General features: G+C 59.8%; 1 protein-coding gene across 2 annotated transcripts in view; it reads right to left on the bottom strand.

Annotated features, from left to right (window-relative positions):
- Positions 1–3,334: 3,334 nt before the first annotated feature.
- The window catches only part of LOC107146827 (nodal modulator 3), a 43,891-nt gene continuing 22,888 nt past the window's right edge, over positions 3,335–24,337 (bottom strand). Inside the window, exons 15-32 of one of the 2 annotated variants that reach the window (XM_048789555.1) lie at positions 22,887–23,023; positions 21,485–21,572; positions 18,644–18,707; positions 18,065–18,160; positions 15,609–15,827; positions 15,451–15,533; positions 14,669–14,828; positions 14,455–14,581; positions 14,009–14,122; positions 13,090–13,217; positions 12,071–12,212; positions 10,234–10,314; positions 9,923–10,006; positions 8,582–8,692; positions 7,481–7,582; positions 5,772–5,891; positions 4,250–4,342; positions 3,335–3,912 (exon numbers count right to left, since the gene is read on the bottom strand). In XM_048789555.1, coding sequence (XP_048645512.1) covers positions 3,781–3,912; positions 4,250–4,342; positions 5,772–5,891; positions 7,481–7,582; positions 8,582–8,692; positions 9,923–10,006; positions 10,234–10,314; positions 12,071–12,212; positions 13,090–13,217; positions 14,009–14,122; positions 14,455–14,581; positions 14,669–14,828; positions 15,451–15,533; positions 15,609–15,827; positions 18,065–18,160; positions 18,644–18,707; positions 21,485–21,572; positions 22,887–23,023 — 2,081 coding nt within the window. In that variant the 3' untranslated portion in view covers positions 3,335–3,780. The remainder of the gene's footprint in view (positions 3,913–4,249; positions 4,343–5,771; positions 5,892–7,480; positions 7,583–8,581; positions 8,693–9,922; positions 10,007–10,233; positions 10,315–12,070; positions 12,213–13,089; positions 13,218–14,008; positions 14,123–14,454; positions 14,582–14,668; positions 14,829–15,450; positions 15,534–15,608; positions 15,828–18,064; positions 18,161–18,643; positions 18,708–21,484; positions 21,573–22,886; positions 23,024–24,337) is intronic. The other variant, XM_015491103.2, reaches the window with a different exon arrangement.

Raw genomic sequence — 24,337 nt, 5'->3', positions numbered from 1 at the left:
GAGAGTGAGAGAGAGGGGGAGGGGGAGGGGAGGCGGGTGTCCCCTCAGCCTGGGCAGCTCCTCCTGCAGATCTCTGCATAACTGCCCCCTTTTCCTCTCCGCCTCCTGAGAGACCTTCCCTGACACCAGCCACGGTGCCTGTTCTCTTTTTTCCTAGCACTGGTCATTATCCAAGAAGTTCTAATTTGAGATCCCTGTCCCTCCGTCCAGGAGCACGAGGCCTTGAGAGTGGACCCTGTTTACCAGACAGTGTGTGGAGGCCCAGGGAGCGTGTGCCAACTCCCGCTCAACTCTGCAGGGCTCCCGCTGGCCTGGAGCTCACAGATTCTGTACAGGCCCAGGTTTGCCCCAGCTCGCCCCTGACATGGTGGGGCCCACACAGTGGTGGAGGGGGTGGGCACGGACGGCGTGCCTGCTCCTGACGCTGCACTTACAGAGACAGGGGTGTGGCCCCAGGCCATGGCTTGCTGAGCCTGGCACCAGCCCAGCCCAGGCCTTTGACATCAATGGCTTCTGTGTGAACAGATCTCTGCCATCTAACCTCTCATCCCACAAAGCATGGTGAGCACCCAGCATCACTAGGGGAGCACCCAGCATCACCTAGGGGAGCACTGAGCATCACCTAGGGGAGCTGCACCTGTGGGCAGGCAAGGCCCAGGGAGCATTTTAAGTAGGAAGCAAACTGTCCTCCATACTCCTGCCCACCAACGCCATGAAAAGGAAGCAAGAGAAGGACCCCAGGTCTGAGGGCGGGGCAGTGGTGAGCAGCCCCTTCCCCTCAGGTCCGGAGCAGGGGCTGGATAATGCAGCAGCCATCACCCCTCTTCCCCCCGCCAGGTGCTTCTCTGCAAGACCCCCACAGAGAGCAGGGATTCAGCACAGGTTTGGGGACCACTTGTTCCAATGCGTTTGTCCAACGATACAAAATCTTCAAATCCTGACCAGCACACTAGTGAAATATTCACTCATCCCAAAGGCTATGTGACAGCGGCCCCTGAACCCACCCAGGTGGAGGGCACAGCTGCAGAGGTGGCTCTACACTGCTGTCACCCACCCGAGGCACATGTGCCATGAGGTACGGACACCCCACAGGGGTGTGACGAAGTTCCTGGGTGCCAGCCCCAGCAATCCTGCAGCCTGCCCCAGCCCTGCACCCTCCCCGGGGCAGACACTGGGCTTCCCCTGGAGGGGCACCCTCCGCAGGGCCAGAGCTCGTCACCTCTGCGTCTACGCCCCATGTCTCCCCTGCCCTGCCCCTGAGAGAAGCGGATGAACAAACAAGCCTGGGCCTGGGCTGAAGGATGAGCCGGGCAGTCTCTAGCGAGGCCATCTCTCAGAGAACCAGTCTAGAACCTTCCTTGGTGGAAAGACAGTAACAAGGTCAGAAGCAGTGGAGACTGCTGGTCCCTGCTCCTAGAGCCAACTGAAGGGTGGCCAGCTCCCGGATCCCACCTGGGGCCAGATGAACTGCCTGGGCCCAGAGCAACTGAAGCAATGACCCCTTTGGTCAAAGCCACTCAGGGAAGCGGAGACTCTTCCATGACGGATGGTCGGTCGGCAAAGCATCTCCCATCGGGCTGCAGGACGCCCCCAGCTGAGCCACCAGGACCAAGCTTCACGGCCCAGGATCCAAGTGCACATGAAGCCAAACGCTCCTGGGGTTCCCAGCCAGGCTGTTAGGGAGGGCCCCAATTTGCTCAAGCCAGTGGAGTTGGGGGTCTGTTACTTGAAACCGAAAGAGCCACGACTTCTATGCACTAGAGACATGTCTGTTTCTTAGGAACCTTTTCCCCGCTGTCCACTCAGGCCACAGATGTCTGCTGAGCACTGGTCACTTACTGTGGCATTGCTACCCCTGAACCCAGGAGGCATGAGTCACATGCCACGATACAGTCACATGCCACGTTTGTGGATTCTGTGGTAGAGAACTTGGGAGGAGCCTGGCTGAGCAGTGACACTCGGGGTCTTCCACGTGGTGGCCGTCAGATGGGGGCCACAGCCGTTGACATCTGGAGACCCGACTGAGCTACAGGATCTGCTCCCACGGTGGCTGACTCCCAAGGCCGAGAAGGTGTGCTGGCTTTTGGCCAGGGTCCCGGTGTCCTAGGAGGGCCGTGGCTTTCCCTGGAGAACAATTCCTCCATGGCCTGGCCTGAGAGGTCACCCGTCACCACTCACCCCGGCCACGTCTGTCTCCCGCCATTGCCACCCTGCTCAGGCCCTCCAATAGACGGTGCTGACTGTCCACCAGGTCAGAGCTGTCCCAGGAAAGCAGCAGGTGACAGGCAGCGGGTGACAGGCAGAAGCCAGGCTTTCCAATGGCCTGAGAAATGCCACAGGTAGACTTGGGCACTGAGGTGACCCAGCCAGCAGTGGAAAAGGCTGCCACCGTGTGGTGGCCTGGAAGCTATGGCCACCACAGGGGGTTCCTTGTCTTCCACAGCCTCCCCTCATGCCCAGATAGAGAGCCCATCAACACTGGAGTGAGAGTTAAAAACACTCCAAGAACCGGTTCTGGTCACCTTGGTCCCAGATGCCCCAGCTCACCTCCCTGGTGGCAGAACCACCACAAAAACCCAGGTGCCCAGCCCGAGGCAGAAGCAGAGCCCATGGGTGCCCCCCCGGAGCCGGGGACCCTCTGAGCTGAGCCTCTGCACCTGCGGTGGCACCCAGGATACTATCCTGCTTTTCATCTGTGCCTCGGCCCTGGCAGACCTGGCTCCAGTGCCCACCGGCAGTGTCACCGGAGGGCTCTCCACAGCCCCTGCCCCTGGCGCACCTCTGCCCTGGCTGAATCCAGGGCTCTAGCACACCAGGCACAGCCCTGCCCCCTGCACTCCCCGGGCAGCACCCAGTCGGCACCCGATGGACGGGGTGACCTCCGCACTGTCACCTCCTCCCTATAAAGTAAGTGACCACGCACTCTGGCAGTGCTGAGAGCCAGACAGCGGGTCTGTCGCGCACACACACACTGGCGCCCTTGAGCCCCCTGCTCACGTGTGCGTCTGTAGGAGGCCCAAAGCGTACTTCTTTAAACCAAATCTGTCACTAAACTTGGAAGACTTTGCACAAAGCTTTCTCTCTGGCTTCTCTAGAAAAGGAATGTGCATCCCTGAGGACAGTGGGCTCCCGGAGCGCCACCTGAGCAGGTGGGGCGGGCCTTCCCGGGCCACACCCCGCTGTTCCCCTGATGGCTGCCATGCGACGTCACCGTGACGCACCACGCCTCTCCTCTCCCACTTCACCAGGACTCCGACCTGCTCCCCACATGCTCCAGTCTGTGACCCCAGCATTTGGCCAGCGTCACCAAGAAACGCGGCTGGGACGAGCGACAACACAGATGAACGGGCAGGTTTATTGATTTTCACCTCCTAATGGACGCTCCTGGTGGTGGCGCAGGTGGCCGTGGCTTCAGCAGGGTCTCAGTGCCAAGGGGCGTCCAGGCATAGGACAGTCCAGAAGGCACCTTCGCCCTGCGCCCAGATGCCACGCTTGCTGGGACGCTTCCTGCGAATGACGTGCAAGACTAAGAAGCCGCTGCCAGCCCCCAGCCCTGCTTAAATACTCCTCTGACAAAATAAAAACAATAAATTATCTTCAGCTCAGAAAACGCATTGGGCTCAGCAGAGTGACAGGAGGGTCTCTTCACTGCGCTGCGCCAAGAGGCCACACGAGGGGAGGAGGGGACCACAGTGACGGGCCCGGGCCATGGTGCGGTGGAGGTGGCAGGCGCATGCTGGGCTCTGTGGGCAGTGGCGGCCGGCGGCCTCCTCCTCCTCCTCACGTCCGCCTCGTCTTCTGCTTCTTGGCCTGTCGCTTCACGTCCTCGGGGCCGCTGTTGTCCGAGGCTGCCTGGCCCAGCGCCCGGACTCCCTGCAGCCGGCTGGTCAGCTGCCACAGCAAGGGGATGAGCTGGGGAGAGAGGGACAGGGAGATGCGGGGGCTCCTGCCGGTCACAGGGCCTCGTCCTCACCCTTCTCCACTCGGCGCGGTCAGCACCCCCGCGTGCTGACGGCTGGATGTCAGTGCATGGCAGGCCCGAGGGCCGCCAGGGGGGCTGCCTCTCCAGGGGCAAGGACTAGGAGGGTCACTCAGGTTCATGCCCTTGAACGGGGACCCTGGGGCTGGCTTCAGGCCTTCACGGTCCAACCCTGAACTCCTGTCACAGCGGCCACTCCTCCACGGCCGCTCCTTAGTGGCGAGGCCCGCTCCCTGCCACCTTCCTGTCCCCAGGTCCCACCCGTCCTACCTTGTCGTGGTTGTACCCGGCCAACAGGACCAGCAGCGCCAGCGGCAGGGCAATGTAGGACCCCTGTGCGATGTCCTGCTCAGGCAGCTTCCTCTGCAAACACAGGGCACCGTCACAGTCATCCACCAGCCACAGCCACGACGCCCCCGCCCTCCAGACTGGCCACCAAGGGCCCCAGAGTCTCCACACTCGCCACCCAGGAGGAAACTGAGCGACAGAGTCGGTTCTCAAACTCACCCCCCTGCTCCCCAGATTCTCGTTGCGGTGCCCCGGAGGCCGACACCGAGGGGAGGAGGCGCAGGGAGCAGGAGTCTCGGTGGCTGAGAGCAAATGGGCCTCGCTGATGGAGTCCCAGCTATGCGTGGGGACCCTGTCTCACAGGACATACGGGGAGCTCTGTTCCAGAGCCGGGGCACATGTGATGGGCAAGCTGGTCCCAGAGACCACTCCCAAGGGGGAGGCAAAGTGGAGACTGCGACCTCTACCAGGGCCGCTCTCCCCTCCCCCTCCTTCGCCCCAGACTTCAGAACAGGCCCCATTTCCCAGCCTCCTCTGCAGCGAGGTGCAGCCCTGGAACGAAACTCTGGCCAGCAGCACACAGAGGGACAGGAGCCACGCCCGCTAGGCCCGCTTGGCCCTGAAGACAGCGGCGTGCCTCCCCGGCTGGCTGGAGGCACTGCCCAGTGGACCATCTGGAGAAGTCACGAGCTAGAACGTCCTGACGCCAGGGACGACCTGACCCCCGCGCTGCTGGGCAGGACACTGTCAGGAGGCAGAAACCTCTGACCCCCAGGCCTGCGTTCCCGGTCCCGGGACACCCAGGGAACTCCCTCTCCACAGGACACAAGTGAGTCACAGGAGAACCTGCACACACCGACGAGGACAGGCCCGCAAGCCAGAGCACAAGGAGGAGGGCTTGAGTCCTCCTCACAACACACCACGGCCTGTGCCCCCCGTCCCGGCCGCCCACGGCATGGCTGCTCAGTCTGCAGGGCCTGGGGTCTGAGGAGGCCTGAGCTGCAAAGGCCACTCAGCTGAGCAGGCGCCTTCTCAGCTACAGGCACTGCGCCCCCTGCTGGGCTGGTTTCCCCTTGCACTTCATCTGTCAAGTACACCACATTCCACCCTGTTGTCCTGCATCCCTGGTGGCACTTCTGTGCCCCTGTGTCCTCTATTTCCTGCAAATGGCTGCTAGTTCTAGAGTTTGGAGTTGGCCAGGTGTCAGGGGCCTCCTGATAGAGGAGGAGCACAAGGCCGCCTCTCCCCCCAGCCCTCCTGAGCCCATGAGGTGACCCCGACACACACACACACACACACACACACACACACAGATACACACACATACACACAGGCACACTCCGCCACCACCAGTCCCCAGTGGCTCAGGACAGCAGAAGGGCATCTGGGGAAACTTGAATGCAGAACCCAGAGTGGGACAGCGACTCAGAGCCAGGAGCGCAGGCTGGATGTCTGTCCCCCTCCTGCCACCCACGGGCTGCTTTCCAAGTCCCCTGCTACTCACGGTGGGGCTGAAGATCAGGGTGATGTGCTTGTGGTAGCCCACCGCGGAGAAGGAGACCTGAGGCAGGACGTAGTCGTGCTGGGACCTGGACAGCGTGGAGTCCAGCAGCACCACGTAATTCTGTGACCACACAAGAATCGCTCGGGTAAGCAACCTGTCTGGCACAGCCAATGGAGACTAACGCCCATCGTGTGGCCGTGGTGACACGAGCTCAGGCCTTCAAAGAAACCCAAGTCTGTGCTTCCAAACCCAGGCTGCTGGCACACAGCCAGGGCCTCGGCGGGCTACCCCACTGGGGACAGTCCTGCATCCCCGGGGTCTTCTGATAAGGCTGCCAGGCCCTGCAGCACATTTTAGGAGCCTATTCAGCCTCGACAATTAAGGGTCCTTTGAGAATGTGACCTCAGGAGCCAGTTCTGAGGAGGGAAGGAAAGTGACCAAAGGGAGGGAGAGGGCCAGCCCACACTGAGGCCGACTCCCAGGGAGACACGAGATGGCTTATTAGCTCACGTTCTAGAAATACGGCTCTGGGACCGTGCAGTGACACCACAGCCCTGGGTGCCAAGCCCGACCAGGAGCCAGGCCCTGTGCCCGACAGGCCCGATCTGCACTCAGCCATGGAAGGCCAGGACCCGCACCCCATCCCCTGCATGGGGGAGCCCACATGGGGTCAGCAGCCCCGCAGGCTCGGACCCCAGGGCCCAGGTGCTTCCACCCTGCTGTGTAAGGCCACACCACCTTGGGACACGGCAACCTGCTCTGTTATTTCAAACAGAGAAAGAGGCGGAGTCAGGAGAGGCGCCCTCCCACCACAGGTGCACAAAGGACACCCTTGGCCTACCACCACTACCCAGCTACGACATCAGCCTGACAATTAGAGTTGATGAGAAACAGGTTTAGAATCAGTAAGGGACGTCCAAAATGACAGCCGGAAGCTGCTCAGTGCTGGGGTGGGAGATGGTCATCCAGGTGCACTAAACCAAGGGACACCACAGAGGTGGGACCGCAGGAGGTCTACGTGAGACTACAGGAGGTGCTTGGTAATCAAACCATCCAACACAAAGAACTATGAGGACTGGGGCCGTGGTGGTGGTAGAGCGCCTTCCCAGCCTGCACGAGCCCCAGTTCCACTCCCCGCACTGCAAACAAAACAGACTTTTGAAAATCGCCGGAGAAGCTCCTCCATCAGTGGCTCTCAGTAAACCTGGCGGCCAAGGAAAAATGGGAGCACAAGGAGTAAAGGGTGCCCCACTTCAGGGCCTGGTTAAGCTAACTGAGGGTAGTCCCCACGTGATGGACCACTGCGTGGTCAGGGAAAACCAGGCAGTGGAGGACTCGATGATGGGGGACAGATGTACTTTCTATTCTTCATTACGGAGCAACGTACGAACGCTCCAGGTCTGAGCTATCACAGTCAGTGCGTTTTTACTGCTACACACATGCACACGTGAACTGAAAAGAAACCCAGAGGACACCAATCAACACGTCAACAGTGGTTATTTCTGGATGATGGGACTTTGTCTGATTCTTTTTTCTATTTTTTGAAATCTCCTGCTATGAATATGCATCATTTTTGTAAAGAGAAAAGCAGCTCATTAAGGAGCAGTAGTCCCCGCAGAGCCCGGCCTCCTGACAGGGCGCTGCGCAGCCGCGTGGGGAGCAGGAGGTCTCCAGACCCAGAGGCAGAGCGGGCAGAGTGTGGACCTTACCTCGCCATCTCTGAGCAGGGGCGGGAAGTGGAAGAAGAGGGACTGGCCCAGGGACACCGTCTGGATCGGGTTGTCGAGGTTTTCACTCTTGTAAAGCTTCACCTGGGGACAGAGCAGGCGGCTGAGCTTCAGAGATTGAACACAATAAACGTGTCACACAGACGTCCTCGGACAGGCCTCTGTGGGGGGAAACAGGCCCTCCTCCCCGGACAGGCAAAGCGCCTGTCCCAGTCGGAGGCTCCAGGCACGTGCCAGTGCCACCACAGAAAGCTGACTCTGGAACAGGCCCGGACCACCCAAGAATCGCTCAGAACAGCAACCACGGTCGTCATGACGGTGTTCAAAGGAACTGCTGCTCACATCCGGGGACCACCTCAATGCACGGCACCCACAGGCACCCTCCAAACGACTCGGCGATCCTGAGACAAGGCACTGCCTCGTGAAGGCTCAAAGCCCATCACCTGAGGTCACTCAATGTGGACGAGCCCAGATCCTGCCTGCCACATCATGTCAAGTGACCTGAGTCCACAAGACGGTGTCCACTGAACGGTTCTCCAGGCCATCTCCCCAGATCTGTCGCCCTCCCCACCACCTCACACAGTGGACACGAGGAGGAGAAAGGTCCAGTCCAGGCTGCCTTCAAAGGCTGAGTGCCCGGCCCCCACGCCTGCCCCAAGGACACCAGAAACCACCCCGGAGGGCCACAATGACACTTCTCTGCACCCACAAGTCACGGGGGCTTCCAGGGATAGAAGTCACAGCTAGGTCTGTGGGTCACATTCAAGACCACTCACAACCACCAGTGACAGAACAGCCCCGGATGCCTGGCCTGCAGCCACTGCCCAGTGCACAGAGCTTAGAACCACAGCACTGTGCCCTGACGTGGGCCCCACCGTGGACTGACTGTTCCCAGCACTCATCAGCCTCGCCGTCACCCACCTCCCAGAGAGCAGGGGCTGCAGCTGCCTGAAACTGGGTCACTCCCAAGCATACCTGTGAGGGAGGGTCCTGGGTGCTCACCTGGACCCTCAGCAGGGCGCCTCCCTCTGCCCTCCACAGCCTGCTCCCGCCCATCTGGTGCCCTGGAGACGCTGGCCTTACCCATAATGTAGGAAGGTACTCCGAGGAAGTGATCACATTTCCACTCAAATCAAACTGGTTAATCTGCCGGAAAACTATGATGTTCACATCATCGATGTCGTTATTCCCAACCTGGGGGGAGAAGGCCGAGCTGAGTGGCTGCTGTGCCCCACACAGTGGCCAGGAGCTCCCCCGGCCAGCAGCACTTCCCAGAGGAGGCGCGTGGTCCAATGCAGTAGAACACATGCAAGGCCACACACCGGCCAAGGGCAACCCCTGGCCTACAGAAGCAGAGTGTCTGATGGGCAGTGTTCACCCTCTGGCTTCTAATCCCCTGCCGTCATCTTTAGAAGAAAGAAACCTCTTACAAGAAGGCCGAGTTCCAGGCTCTCTAAAGAAAGACCAGGCGAGGGGGGCAGGAGGAGCAGGGAGAGGCTCCCACCTGGTCAGCCACAGTCCACACCACGCTGTGGCCCTGCTCAAGCCCCCAGAGCAGGAAGCGGTGCCAGGCACCTTGGGGTGAGAGGCAGCCACCTGACCGTCAAGAACGCCAGGCACAAAACAGCCCCTTCCCCAAAAAGCCCTAAATGACAGGTGCCACAGCACACTGCTGGAGTCCAGCTGCTCTGAGGCCGGGGCAGGAGGGTCACAGGCCCAAGGCCAGCCAGGGCCCACAGTGAGACTCCGTCTCAAAAGGAACTTTCTAAGAGGGCTGGGGATGACGCTCGGGGTGGAGCGCTGGCCCGTCCCGTGTGAGGCCAGGCCCCCAGTGCTGAGGGGCAGGGGGCTCCTAGGTGGCCCACTGCCCTCCCTCGCGATCCTCATGCCTAACCACCACCTAAATGAAGCCACCAGGGAGCAGTTCCTTGTCCCAGCCCAGCCCTCCAACCCGGCCAGGAGGGCTGCTCCACGAAAGCACTGCCTCCAAGGAGGCCAGGGCCACGCCTGGTGACCTGAGTGGCTGCCTTGGGGACAGACTTAAGAGTCGTGATCTTGAGTATCAATGACTCGGCCCGCAGAGTGGCAGGGAGAGGCCTCCAAAATCTGAGAGGCCTGGGGACAGGCTGCCAGTTAAGCCCCCATCCCCCCCAAGTCGAGACGCTGCCTCTGCCCCGAGACCCTCCCCGTGCCAGCACGATCAGCCCCTGCTGGGGCAGTGGGGAGGGAGGGCGAGGGCTGGCGTCGCCCCTGGACGTGGGACAGCAGCACTGCCCAGTGGAGACCCCACGTCCCTGCTGCTCGGGAGCAGGACACAGTGAGAGGACCTGGGTCGGGTCTTAACACCCCACCACAGACGGAAGGCACGAGGAACTCTGGGTCAGGAGGGTGACCAGTGGGTCGTGGGGCAGTGTGCGTCCTCACCTGGATGACCCGATGGTGGGGCAGCGCCCGCTCGATGTGGTCGTTGCCTTCGGCCTTGAGCTGCACGTGGAACACACACCCCGGCTGCAAGGACACCACGGTCACTGCTCTAGGAGGGCCTGTCAGCACCCCACCCGAGCTCCATGTCCCTCCAGAGCACCCTGATCCCTCCTGTCCCAACCTCTGCCTGGCCACCTTCCCAGACTTCCTTGAACACCGCCCCCACCCCCATCACACCACCTGGTTCCCTGGTCCCAACCCGGCTCCCCCTTCTCTAGCCCAGGAGGTGGGACCCGGCTGCTCTCTCACACCTTGAGCGTCCACGCCCGACGCTCCTGGAGCCACGCTGGCCTCGCGCTGCCCAGCATCCCCGCACCTCCAGGCCCCCGAGGCTCAGGGCAGATGGGGTGATAGAAAGAGGGCTGAGGCTTGCCCCTCTCAGATCTCCTTGTTTATGCTGCCTGTCATGTGGCTCAGATTTATAGGCCACAATTTGCCAAAAAAGCGTTATGCTAAAAAACTAAAAACGCTCATTTCTGACCACCAGTGGTCAGACCCAGCGCCTCATCTAAAGCCAGGGTCATGGTCATAGGCACCTGGATGCACCTCGGGGAGAAACCCTGAGAAGGAGCCATCAGTGCTCAACTAGCACGGAGAGGGAACAACAGGGTGCCAGCCATCTACACTCAGGCCCCCACCCTCTGCACGCAGCAGAGAGGTGCAGGCTGGCGCTCTCAGCGTGCCAGCCAGGGCCACCCCCTCTGGGGTGGCTCTGGGCAGTCCCCCTCCTGGGGTCTTGCTCTGTTCCTCATGTCGCCTGAATCCTAGAAGGAGCACGTGCACCCTGCAAAGACAATCCCACCAGCACTGACAAACCACCAAGGGGACAACGCAGCACACGGTCACCAACAGACCGTGCTCAGTGGGGGCTGGTGGCACTGTGGGAGAAAAGGAGACACTGCTGCGGAGGCTGTCGGAAGGCCACTCCTCATTGTGGCGCCCGGCCTGCCCAGTCCCAACAGGCGGCCACATGGCCCGGACTGGTCCACTTCTGGCCACATGGCCAGTCGTCCTGGGGACTCACGTGGCCTTTGGCAACAACATCTAGCGTCAGCTTCTCCCCCAGATCCTGACGAGTCCCTGAGCACATCAACCAAGGGCCAGCTGCTCCTCCTACCCGGGTCAAGCCCTCGGCGCCCCCAGCTCGCCACCCTCTGGACACCCACAAGGACACAGGTCAAAGGACATCCCTTCGGGACGTGTGGCCAGGCACTTGGAAGGTGTGTGCTGCCACCAGGGAGCACCCCAGAAATACAGGAAGACCCTAATGACTGACCCCCTCAGGGAGGAGGTGGGGACGTTACAGTGGAGAGGAGCCGCGGCCCAGCGCCGAGTCAGCTGAGAGGAGGAGGCCGCGCTGGAGGACAAGGAGGCCCCGCTGGGAGGACAAGGAGGCCGCACAGCTCTCCTGCCACCAGGGGTGAGGTGAGCAGGAGGCTCGGCTTGGCCAGGGCGCCACTCCCAAGTGAGGAAGGGCTCTGCTCTGTTCACGCCCTCCCCCAACACGCGCCCCATCAGGAAGCCCCCTGGGGGACTTCCTACAGGCTGTCTGCCAGGTGAGGAGGAACAGGGAGGACGAGCCGCACGCCCAGCCCAAGGCTGCCGCTCAGAGGGGAAGGACCGAGGAGCGGCTCACTGGCGCCCAAGGGAAGTGGTGGGTTTTCCTTCATTCACCGCTAACATCAAAAACCAGGCTCACAGAGAACCTGAGTCCTGACTTCTCTTTCAAAAACTGCAGCCGTGGCTGCGGGAGCTGAGCTGTGTCAGGGCTGTCCCCTTCACACGGGCTAGGCCCTCCCCGGTCCTCACGGCGCCCTGCTGGGCACCCGGCCATCCTGGGCCACTCACACTTTTCTCCCGGCCCCATAAGCCCCTGGTCTGAGAGCAGCCATGGCCACTCGATGCCAGGCCAAGTTCCCACCAAACCCGGGTTCTCAACCTCACTCTGCCACGGAGCCCAACCCAGCGCTGGCCAGATGAAAAGCAAGTGGCCAGTCGAGACAAGGACCGGGAGGACCCAGAGCCTCCCCGCGGTCCTCCTGCGGTCTGGAGGACCCAGGACCCAGGCACGGCGCGCCCAGAGCTCACCAGCAGGCCACGCAGCCTGAACTTCCCCTCCTCGTCGGTCACGGTGTCCTCCCCGTACATGCTGCAGTCCTTCTGCCCCACGGCTTCCACGGCCACCCCCTGCTCCGGTTCTCCATTCAGAGATGTCACTGTGCCATAGCAACTGTGTGACAAGGAAAAACACAACATGTCTGAACACCCGCAGGGTCACGGGCAGCATTCTGCGCTCACCCACAATCACGGCACAAGGCTGCGAGGGGAACTGCCCACGACCCCCAGCTCAGCTGTACCTGGGCCGCCCCCGCCCCAGGACACGCTGCCATCAACTTCTCTCCTCGTCCACCCCAAGGGACGCTCCGGAATATTGGAACACAAAAGGCTGAGCTTTTGTGGACCCTTGCTGATCTTTACTTAAACACTGAAGCGCTTGACGGTGGGAAAATAACTCGAGAACGCCACTCCACGCGTTCAGGGAACACGGTTCATTTTTCTGAGCCGGATCATCCTGACCATCTTCACCCCCAGGGCCCGGGCATGTGTGTGAACACACACATGTACAGTGTGAGCACACGGCACATGGCTCTGCACGCGCCTCCCTGTCCGGCTGCACGTAGTGCGTGTCCATCTACCTGGAGCTGGTCTTCAGAAAAATAGGAAATGGTGGGCGCCAGAAGGGGGACGTGGTGGCTGGACACAGGCTAGTAAGGGGGACCTCCACACTGCATGCTCTCCGGCATCTGAAGTGCACTCAAGTAACTTAAGCCTTTCCCTTTCTGAACGTTTAATCAAGTCCAAACTTAAAAGATTAAGTTTTCCAGCAACCGACCGATATGCTTTCTCGGGCCTCTCAGAGCAGGCGAGGGGGTTACAGACCACCGCTGAGCCCTGAGCAGGTGTGCACTCGCTCACCTGTTCCTCCTCATTCTGGTGACACTGAGTGTGTCACCAAACCTTCTGGATCAAACCAGCTGTGGGGTGCGAGGCTCCAGGGGCACAGCCCTGAGTGAGCAACAGGCCTGGGGGCTGGCGGGAGGCACTACCTGTAGGCCGTGCGGTACCCGGTGATGGTGATCTTCAGGTTCTGCCCTTCCTGGACCTCAATCATCTGCGAGGACGGCTCAAAGCGGAACTCCTTCATCATGGGCTTGAAGTAGTACTGGCCGGGGCTCTGCAGGGACAACACACACTGCCAGCTGCCACACGGAAGGGCACACAGTCACGGCCACAGGGACCTGCATGATACCGAGCAGCCCTGGCCTCCCACGCAGGAGGCAGAGATGGAGACCTCTCCTCATGAACGGTGCCAGGGCCCCGGGGCAAGCACAACCCTGACAGCGGGGCTCTGTTCAGGAGCCCCAGCACTCTGTGAGGAAGGTAGGTCCCAAGAGGCCCAGCAACTGGCTCCATGCACCGCAGCGAGTGGGCAGCAGAGGCAGGACTCAAGGCTGGGGGCACGGCTGCAGGCCCGGGACCTTCCAGATGCCACACTACTTGCCTGCACTCCCCACGAGTCATTTCGTTCCCGTGACTGGCAGAAGATGCCACTTAACAGATACCTCTTGAGTCCCCACCACCGGGACCTCGGATCCATCTCAAAGGAAACCTGGGCTACCCTCCCCCAGGAAAGGGCTTCCTACAGAATGACAAGCTACCACCAAACAAGACTCGGTATGGAGCAACAGGACCCTGGGGTACAGCAAAGGGCGCCTGAGAGAGGCTGCCAGGGCCAGGGCAGTTATCCACACAGCCTGGTGACAAGTGGGTGACCAGAAAACAAGGAGGAGGAAAGACCGGAGACCAGCAGCACCAAGCTCCAGGAAGAGCAGCTCCCTAGTGAGATGTGGTCCCCTAAGACAGGCCACTGCACGTGGCCCGTCCCCACACCGTTGAGCACCACCTGAGCCAGGCATGGGCCAGCTGTCCTGGGGAGACAGCAGGGACGAGCTGCAGGACACCTACCAGGTTGGAGAAGGTGAGGACGCCGTTGTCCTGAGTCAAGAGGTTGGAACGAAACATGCCCCCGCTGAGCGACAGGAGGACCCCCGGGAGGGGCTGGTCATCCTCGGCCCTGATCTGGGGATGAGGAAGCACACAAGGTCAAGGCCCCTCAGCCGAAAAGACGACTTTCCTCCCAGGAGGGGTTGGTGGCCACCATGTGTTCCCCCGCCACTCACAGGGGCAGGATCTGCTCTCCCCCAGGGTGACTAGCAGGAAGGGTGGCCACGTCACCTCAGAGCCCTGAGAGCCCCTCCGGCTCCCAGAGGTCTCACCACCTCACACGTGCTGACACCCAGCCTGGCTGCCTCCTGCCCACAGCCCAGCATGGTACAGCCCCATGTGACACTGCCCGAGGCGGCACTTCCTGTGCCCACTGTTGATTGTGTGGCACACCCGGGGCAGGATACCTCGAAGCTCACTCCGGCCAGGGCGTAGGCCTTGAAGTCTCCTGTGGTTCCTTCCACCGCGGTCAACACGTAGCCTTCCTTCTGAGAGGTCACGGTGTACTCCAGGTCACTGTGCAGGGGGCCAACGCTGCACAGAAGAAAGCGAGATGCTGAGGCAGCTCTGGGCCCTCCCCCCAGGCGCTCAGGCTCCCAGGGGCGTCTCGCTGTGGCCCACCTGTAGGCTCCTTTGTCATCGGTGAAGACGGTGATGAGGGGCGAACTCGCCCCCTTCTCACTGATGACGATCTCGACTCCCTCCAGCTCGGGGTGGATCTGGCCCTCCAGGAAGAGGCCCGCCTTCCCGTGGATCTCGATCAGCTTCCCCGGGCAGCTCTCTAGATGGAGGAGGCAGCCCAGGAGGGGAATGAGTGGCAGAGGGAGGCAGCTGCTCAGTCAGGGCCCCCACAAAAGAGGGGTCTCAGACAGGCGCTCGCTACGAAGGAGGTCCACGCCCAGCGGCGGCCCAGAGAGACCACGCGCAGCTGCCAGGGCGTGTGGAGCAGCCCTTGCGGGTGATGTGTCACTACTCCCTGCCAGCTTCCCGCAGGGCCACGGGACAGGGAGAAGCCTCCTGCAGAAGGGGCAGGGCGGCTCCCCTAGGGACCTGGGCTCCCAACCCCCACAGATGGCCACCACGTAGCCAGCCCAAAGGCCAGAGAAACTCGGCAGTCACAAGCACTGCTGTCACTTGTTCCCAAAAGCAGGAAGATGATCCCTGTACCTCTGCAACAGGTGGTTTTGCTTTTCACCCCCCGACCCCCGTCAACCAGTAACGTCAAGGGAGGCCACGACCGCAGAACAAACCTACCCCCAGGCCGTCCGTCAGCCACCCACCCGACAGGAACACCCAGTGCCCAGGGGGCCCCCGGGGCTAGGGACACAGCGGTACCACACCACCACAAGCCACTTCTCCGCGAAGGCCAGGGCGCGGTGCTGGCTGGCGAGTGGCAAAAGTACCTCCGCTGACGAGGGCTTCCATGGCAGGGGGATAGAAGAGCAGCTCCTTGGACGAGGGCGTGACAGTGATCTTCTCTCCAGACCTACGGGGCGACACTGGAGTCGGGCTCTGTCCCTCCAGAACCCAGGACGCTTCGGAGAAGCGCGCGAGCACTCACCTGGCCCAGTAGGAGAAGTCGTAGTGGAAGGGGCCCTGCAACTCGTCCACCAGCTCCTGCCCCGGAGGCCGGGCCCTGCCCTCGCCGCCCTCGGCCTTGCCGTTCTTCTCCCGCTCCTGCCGGCGGGTCTCGATCTCCGCCAGCTGCTGCTCCCTCCGCAGCTCCTGCGCAGACTTGAGAGGGCCCAAGACCAGGGCCGGCTCGCTGTCGATGGAGGACCTGCAAGACGGGCAGCTGGTGGGAACCTGCCCTTCTGCCGCGGGGACCCAGTGAAAACTGAGCACCTCGGCCCAATCACAGCGACACCTCGGGATTTAAAACACAGAAAATTCAAAGAAACCGAACTGAACTTCCAGATGGGGAGCAGGTGCTGGGCTAGACTAATACCCCTGACCCGGCACTGCCAGGTGAAGGGCCGTCAGTCTCCACGTAGGACAGGGAGCTCTCTCCACACCTCTGTCCCCTACATCAGAACACTGTGACCGAGAACGCGTGCGCTGGCGAGCAGGCAGGTCCCCCGGCCCTGCAGAATCCATGTCCCAACAGGAAGGCAGACGATGACAGGGACCACCAGGTGTGCACAGGAGGGACAGAGCCAGCAGCAAGGGAGGGCAAGGTGCCGGGAGGGCCAGGCCCGGTCTTTCTGATCAGGCGGCGTTGAGCCAAGGACCAAGGGACAGGAGAGTGCGAGTCCCACGGCTCTCAGGTGAGAGCACAGCAGATGCCAAGGCCCAGGAGGACAGTCCCCTCGGAAGTCCCACAGACAGCAAGGAGGCCAGTGAAGCTGGGGCAGGGGACCCACGGAAGCCCCAGGCCACTGGGAGAGGCCAGAGGGCCGCAGGGGTCACGCTGCCCCACAGGAGCCACCATGGGTTTCCTCTGGGTGGGACGGGAAGCCACTGGGGTTCGGAGACGAGGAGGCGTGACCTGCACTGAGAAGTCACTCTGGCTACCGCAGGGACAACATACTGCCCCACGCAGCAGCTGGAACGGGGAGGCCAGGCAGAGACCTGCCGTGGTGACCAGGCACGCGACACAACCACTGGACTGTGACAGCAAGCGGGACCAGACCGCGGGAATGTCCTGATCTCACGAAAAACCAGGGTCTGTGGAAGGTGTGCAGGTGGGGTGCGAGGGAAAGAGGAACGGCCAGGAAGCCGGCCCTGCGCGTGGGGAGGCTGCTCGGCGGCCTCAGGGGGAACCCCCGCGATCTAGCTCTGAACCCCGTAATCAGAAGGGTCCGGAGGCAGGTCCAGCTGAGGACACGCCCACAACACCAAGCCCTCCTGAGGGAACCAGAGTGGCCTGGGAAGGGCAGGTGGGGAAGGGAGTCCCCGCTGGGCAGGGCAGGGGGCTGCTCACCTGTTACCACCCTCCAGGCAGGAAATCCAGGCGAGTCCAGCACCAGGGCAGCGCTGGCCGCTGGGCCATGAGGGACACACCAACCCTCCCTACTGCCTGGCTCGTCCTTCAGTCCCCTCACTAGAAACCACGGGCTCCCCAGCTCTCGTCCCTCCCTGACCCTGCAGTCTGTGGCCAGGTCACGTCAGCTCAACCTCACCCTGGCCGTCCCCTGCCCTCGGGCCCGCACGTGGACCCTGTTCCGCTGGCCCCGCCCTCAGGCCACTTGGTTTCCTCACTCAGAAACCAGGGCTCCTCTTTCAAACAAGGCCACCCTCCACTGTAACAGGGCAGTGATGTCCATGGGACGAGGACCAAGACCCAACACGGCCTGGCCCCCACCTGCCATCCTCCTGTGCCCCCAGCCCCAGGGCCACCCCAAAGCGCTCATGGCACTGGAGTCTGCAGGTCCCAGTCGGCCTCCCTGGGGGCAGGAAGTCTGGGGCTGAGGCCATGAAGACGCCCACTGTTAGCAGTGATGGCTGGCACAGGTGGGCCAGAAGGACGGCGTCACAGCCCATCCTATGTGACAAAGACGGTCAGCTGCCCAGGCTCTCGTTCCTTGAGAAGATTAGTATCCCAAACCTCGTCATACTGCAGAAATTCAACTTAGATGACAGTCACACGGACACGACCCTCGGTGAGGGACGGCCTTTCCAGCAGCTCCTCTCTCATGACCCGCCTCGTATCAGGGGCCATCTCTATTTCCTAAGCCTCCAAGAAAAGATCTGAAGAAAACCTGGGATTTTTTTTGAATTTGCGAAAACACTTGAAACACAATGAACGTGACCTGGAGATTTTTTTCCCTTAGAAAGAAGTTCAACGAGAAACGTAAGACGGGGAATCTGCTGTCAGAGGCTCCTCCTCACCCACAGCTAATTCCTGAATCATAAAAGAAAGGGATCGGCTGCTGGCTATTTATGACTGTCCTACAGGAGAGGGTCGGCCATTTGTATGTCCACCCAAAGATAGGAAGTCAAGAGCAGCTTTGCGTCTATTAGAGAACCCAGGCCCCATCACCTCGCGCTCCGCCCAGCAAGGAACACAAGTCTTACTTGATAGTCACGGTGACATCCATCATTTTGTCAGTGGTGATAGTTCCAAGGACATGGTGGCGAATGGCTGTCAACGTCAAGATGCTGGGTGAAGACCTATAAATCAGAGAAGCGGAAGCGTCCACTAGCAGCGCTACCTGGTGCTCAAAGGACAAAACACGCGGCACCAAGGGGCTCTTCCCTGGGACCCAACAGCTCTGGGAAGCCACCCAGGCCTGTCAAGAGTGGACGAACCCTGCGCTCCAAAACCTCGCCCTTCCGGCTCCCAGGGGGCTCCACGCCCAGCGGCAAAAACATGGCAGACGGGGGCGGAGGATGCCCACGGGCAAGGGCCGGAGCCTGGACGCAGCTCGCCTTCACAAACATGGCCTCCCAAGGGAGTCCAGGGAGTTCCCGGGAAGGAGACTCCCCGTCCACACACAGCAGCATCCAGTGTCTCATCTAGACGATACTTAATGCCTAACTTTGCCTCTTCCAGGAAAAAATAGAAAATTTCCTTTTGTTCTCAGAACTACAGGAGGCCACACTCAGGGTCGCTCTCCCCCCAGAAGGCCCACCAGGCCAGTGGGCTGTGCTTACGTGTCGTAGGTGTAGAAGGCTTGCTCGAACCGGTGGCAGGAGCGAGGCGTCACCTTGTACACACCTGCGGACAGGAAATCAGAAGTCGTTTTCAGAGAACAGCGTCTATTACGGCAAGCAGCTCCAACGCCCGAGACCCGCAGGCCGGCCTCGAATCCAGAACCCAAGCAGGCACCTTCCTGCTGCCAATCACGGTTGGCTGCCAAGCACCCAGCCCACCGCACAGCCACTCAGAGGCTCTGGTTTCCCAGTGTCCATGACTTAACAACTCCCGGTAGTGACCTGCACGGGTCACGCTGAGGCACACGCGCCCAGGAAGGACAGAAGCACACTTCCGCTGCAAATGAGGCCGAGAACACTCTCCCACTTCAGATCCTATTAAAGACCCCACAGATAAGCACGCTCCTACAAATATCCCTAAAAAGGAGCAGGGTGTAGGGAAGGCCCAGAAACCCACCCGCAGTTGGGAACACCCCTACTCTACGAGCCCATGCAGAGGAACCCTCGGATTGGGGCATATTCATCCTTTGCCAGAGGGACAGTCGTTCCAGGAAGAAGCAAAGTGTAACTACTTGCTCCTCCAATAATCATTAACCAATATTTTGAACACACTTCCTACAAAAACATGAAATCAGTTTAAGCCACCCCTGCTGTCCTCATGGCACTCAGAAAGCCCAGTGAGGTCACCAGGAAGAAAAGACGACCAGCTCTGTCCACCGTTTGGTTCTTTCATTCAACAAGCAGTGACTGAGTGCCTGCCCCCCCAGGCACCCTGCTGGGGCCGTACACAGTGGAGAACAGAGAGGCCTGGTCCCCCCATGGGCAGACCGTCGGCAGAGCAGGGCACAGGATCGCCACTAATATACCAATGGTGGTCCACGCCTGAAGGAACAGAAGCGAGTGTGCGGTCAGGAGGGCGAGAGGGAGGCTGCAGGACCTGGAGGCCCACCCTCCCCTGGGGAAGCAGCTGAACCCAGGCCGACAGGGGGTGCAGAGCAGGTGGGCGGGAGCTCAGGCTGGTGTGCTATGCGCTGCCTCTGACGGTCAGGAAGCCACCTGTCCTCTGTCATCCTTCTCCCTCAGTAACAGACCCCGGTCACCTGGAGGGAGGCAGAGTTCCCAGCCTCCCTTGCAGCCAGCAGACAGTTCTGGCATGAGACGTAAGCAAGCTTCCTGGAGGAGAGCTTCCCATGGGGAAGGCCGGAGCCACACAGCCCGTCTTCCTGCTTCTAACAGGGGGTTGAGGCAGCTGTGGCCAAAGGTCCCAGGGCGTGGCCCACAGACACCAAGACACCAGCGCCAACTTCCACCAGAGCTGACCCCTGCCAGCAACCCGTACTGCCAGGCTTCTCACTGAGGCAAATGAACCCCACTTGTTGACACACTGCAGTATGAATTGTCACTTGCAGCCAAAGGCAGCCCAAATGACACACACAGAAAGAGTGGCTGGAGTGGAAAGTGGCACTCAGGGGAGGTGACCCAGCAGCTCAAGGTCAAGTTAAGGGTTCCGTGTTCTACTTGAGAGCCAAGAAGAGCCACTGAATTATTCACTAGGAGACTGAACTAAAACCCACAATAAGAAATGCTTCCTGTCCACTAGGACAGCTGTGAACCGAAAGACAGTAATACACGTCGGCAGGAACATGGAGACACAGGAACACGTGGGCACCGTGGGGCGACCAGCACACGGGCCACCGCCACAGTCACCAACACGTGGCTGCTCCCAAAATTAAACAGAATGCACAGTGCGATCCAGCAACTCTGCTCCTAGGTGTCTCGACAAGAAGATCGAGATGTGGACATGGGCACAAAAACCAGTACAAGAATGTTCATGCCAGTGTGGCTCAGAAATGCCAAGAAATGGAAATCCTCGCGTACCACACAGAAGGCGGTGAACGTGCACACAATGGAGCGCTGTCAGGCAGTGAGAAGGAACCAGGCGCGGAGACCAGGCTGTGTTAAATCAAAAGAACCAGAACACCTGCAGCCTGCGACACCCTTCATGTGAAAGATCCAGAAAAGGCAGATCCCTGGGAGAGGAAATGAGGGGCTGCCTAGGCTGGGGATGGGGACAACCAACCACCTTACTGGGGACAAGGAAAACGCCCCAAACTGGGCTGTGGTTCTGACTGTACAACTTGGTAAATTCACTAACAATCCCTGCATGGTATGTCTTTTTTTCTTTAAGGTGCTGGAGGTTGAACCCAGGGGTGCTCTGCCCCTGAGCTATAGCGCCACCCTTTTCATGTTTTAATTTTTAGACAATCTCACTAAGTTGTCCAGGCTGGCTCAAACTTGAGGTCCTCCTGCCTCAGCCTCCCCAGTAGCTGGGATTGCAGGCATGTACCTCCACACCTGGCATATTACACAGCTGGGACGGGAGAACTACTTTTTCTTTCCTTGGCTTTCCCCCAGGGCCTCGTGCATGTTAGACCCACATTCTGCCACTGAGCCACACCCTCAGCCCCAAAATGAATTGACTGTGTGGCATGCAAACTGTATCAAGAGAGTTAAGAGAGCAGGAAGCCACCAAAGATTTTAAGCAAGGGGGAGATGATTCAACTTTAAAAAGGTCACCATGAGGAAAGGTCATTGGCGGGCGAAGGGTACGCTGTTTATTTCTAAAGGTGGTCTCTACCCAACTCTAACCTGAGACCAGGCACGTTTTCCAACACGGCGCCCTCTACAGGGAAGAGACAGAAAAACAAGACAGCACTGAACTGGACTGAACCCGACAGCCTGCTGCACAGGGATCCAGGCTAAGGGGAGAAGGCCTTCAAAGCCACTCTCAGTGCCTCCCCGTTTTTCTAACCCACAGCACATCGATCCTGCCAAACTTACCAGGCTTGGACAAGCAGAAGCGGTTGACTCCTTTGGAGAGGTTGTAAATCCCCACGTTCTCAGGTCCATTTCCATCCTGATAGAACTCCTGTGGGACCAGAGCCAGTGCGATGACTTACCGGGGAGATGGAGACACCACCATGATTAATACTATTTCTGTTTCCGAACCAGTCATCTGTTTTGCCCATTAATCATTTGAGCAGTTGGGTGCCACAGGAAAATTAAAAACCTTCAAGATCTTCCAACAAAAATGTGCTCTTTTCATTCAATCAACTAATATTTATTGAGCACCTGCTATGTGACAGGCACCAGGCTGGGCCCTGGGAGGCACTGGTGTGGCTCCTGTTCTCAGGGGGCTTACCTTCTAATTTAGGAAACCAGAAAACCAGCAGGTCAACAATAAATTAGTGATTTTTGTGAGAAGCAATAAAGCTAAGAAAATCAACAGGGAGCAGGATACACATTGACCGCGGGGAGGGCTCCTGGACCACCCTCTCCTGGTAGGTGACACTGGGCTGCACACAGCCTCAGTGATGGGAAGGAAACACATGCCTGCACTCTGGGAAGAAGCTCCCCTCCAGACAGGGACCCGCAGGGACAGTAGCCCAAGGAGGGAGTGAGAGGGCAGGGCTGCGAAGCCAGGGCAGCCGGGCCAAGAACACACAAAGCGGGGAGTGGGGGCTGAGCTAGGGCCCACGGGCCGCCACTAGGCACCACGGAGCCTGACCTACAGGACCCGGGTCCCCTGCAGGGGAAAGGCAAGGCCTGCCTGTCACCCATCCTCGGTGGGTGTGAATCAGCCCTTCTCCTGCAACACAGCATCTGCTGGGGTCTGCAGCAGCTGGAGCAAGACGCGCACTGGAAACACCAGGGTCTATCACAAAAAGTCACTGACGGCCATTTGGCCCACTCTCTACTGAGACCTGACAATGACATGTGTCGCTGTTTGATATCAACACGTAGAACTCTGAGTGAACCACACAGACGCTCCTTGTCCTCTGAGCCGCTTGGCAGCCTGCCCTCAGGCCGGCGCAGACCTTGGGGAAGAGCAGCTCTGGCCCCTGCCCCTACCCTGGAGTCAACACTGGAGAAAGCCCACTGCCCGCCTAAGCACACCAAGGAAACCTTAAATACCAAGAGGTTCCCCTGGACCTGAGCAGGGGCATTTCAGCACACCGTGCACCCCAGCAACAGGCTCCCTAAGTGTCCGTCAGATTGTGTGGGGGACGGCAAGGCGATCCCCAATAAGGGCTCTTTCCTCTAAGGGACGTCAGTGCTGCCCGACCGTGCTTTCCCTGACAGGTGGGCGCACCAAGGGGCACGGGCAGGCTCACTGGACTGTGGTTCTCACGTCATGCAGCCCAGCATCTTCCACCCGGAGCCCCTCCCCCACCCCACATACCAGAGTGATGGCGTGGGACAGGGCGCAGCGCAGCATGTAGCCCGTCTGCCTGAACTCCACAGCCGACACGTCCTCCTCCAGGACCTCCACCTCCAGGCTCTTGTTCCTCCAGCACCAGTCCTCGTGCACGATGCTGACTACAAGGCAAGCACGGGGGACAGCGTGGGCCAGAGCCCCATCAGGTACGCCCCGGGGGACACGGGCCTGCGCAGGCTTCACATGTGTGCACAGGAACACTCCCACGGCTAGCAGCACACGGAACAGGCTCCTGCTCAGGTAAAACTGAAACCCAGAGAGGCACCGTGGCGCACACCTGTAACCCCAGCAGCTGGGTGTTAGGCTGAGGTGGGAAGATCGCGAGTTCAAAGCCAGCCTCAGCAATTTAGTGAGGCCCTAAGCAACTCAGTGAGACCTGTCTCTAAATAAAACACAACAAAAGAGCTGGGGATGCCACTTAGTGGTTCAGCACCCTGGGGTCAATCCCAGTACCAGAGAAAAAACTGAAACCAGTGGCCAGTAACATGACAATAAAGAACTCCAAATATGGGGCTGGGGATGAGGCTCAAGCGGTAGTGCACTCGCCTGGCATGCGTGCGGCCCAGGTTCGATCCTCAGCACCACATACAAATGAAGATGTTGTGTCCGCCGAAAACTAAAAAATAAATATTAAAAATTCTCTCTCTCTCTTAAAAAAAAAAAAAAAAGAACTCCAAATGGGCCACAGAGACTGGTTTTAAGGAGGACATTCAGGGACCAGCAGACTTTTTCTGTAAATCTTTTCAACTTTTTTGAGAAGGGGTCTCACTCTGTTGCCCAAGCTGGCCTCAAATTTCTAGGATCCAGGGATCCTCCTGTCTCAGCCTCCCACGTGTCTGGGCTTCCAGGTGCACGACGTGGGACCCGTCTCAGTGTCAGCTCTGCAGGTCTGAACTACCCGGCCACCACCGCAGCTCATGGGCTTGGGAACAAATGGGTGTGGCTGTGTCCTAGGGAAACTTTTTTATGAATGCCAGCAGGCAGACTCGAACCACAGTTTGCCAACCCCAATGGGACAGAAAAGATAATTCCCAGAAAAAGAAATCTATTCTATAAGCTATTCACAGCCGAAGCTCCAAGCTGATCTTTGAAAAAGCAGAAGTACAGGCAAGAGGTGGCTTCCTGAGGGGGCAGGAGGAGGGGACTACCACTGGCAGCACCTGGTGAAGACCAGGCACCCTGCAAGGGGCTTTGCCAGTTTTACTTCAACTGCTCTTATGTTCCCCAAGAAGGCTGCAATGTGCCCATCCTACAGTGAGGAAACTGAGTCTCAGTGGGGCTCAGAATACCTGAGACATGGGTGGGGGACAATTTGCCAAGGTATAAGGGTAGACAACAAGCCGAACTACGTCCACTCACTGCTGGCATCTAGAACTCGAGTGGCACGAGTTGGTCACCCTCCCAAAACACACAGT

This window comes from Marmota marmota, unplaced genomic scaffold, assembly GCF_001458135.2.
Source record: "Marmota marmota marmota unplaced genomic scaffold, marMar, whole genome shotgun sequence".
Classification (NCBI taxonomy): Eukaryota; Metazoa; Chordata; class Mammalia; order Rodentia; family Sciuridae; genus Marmota; species Marmota marmota.
The sequence above is the reverse complement of the archived record's forward strand: the minus strand, read 5'-3'. Positions and strand labels throughout refer to the sequence as shown.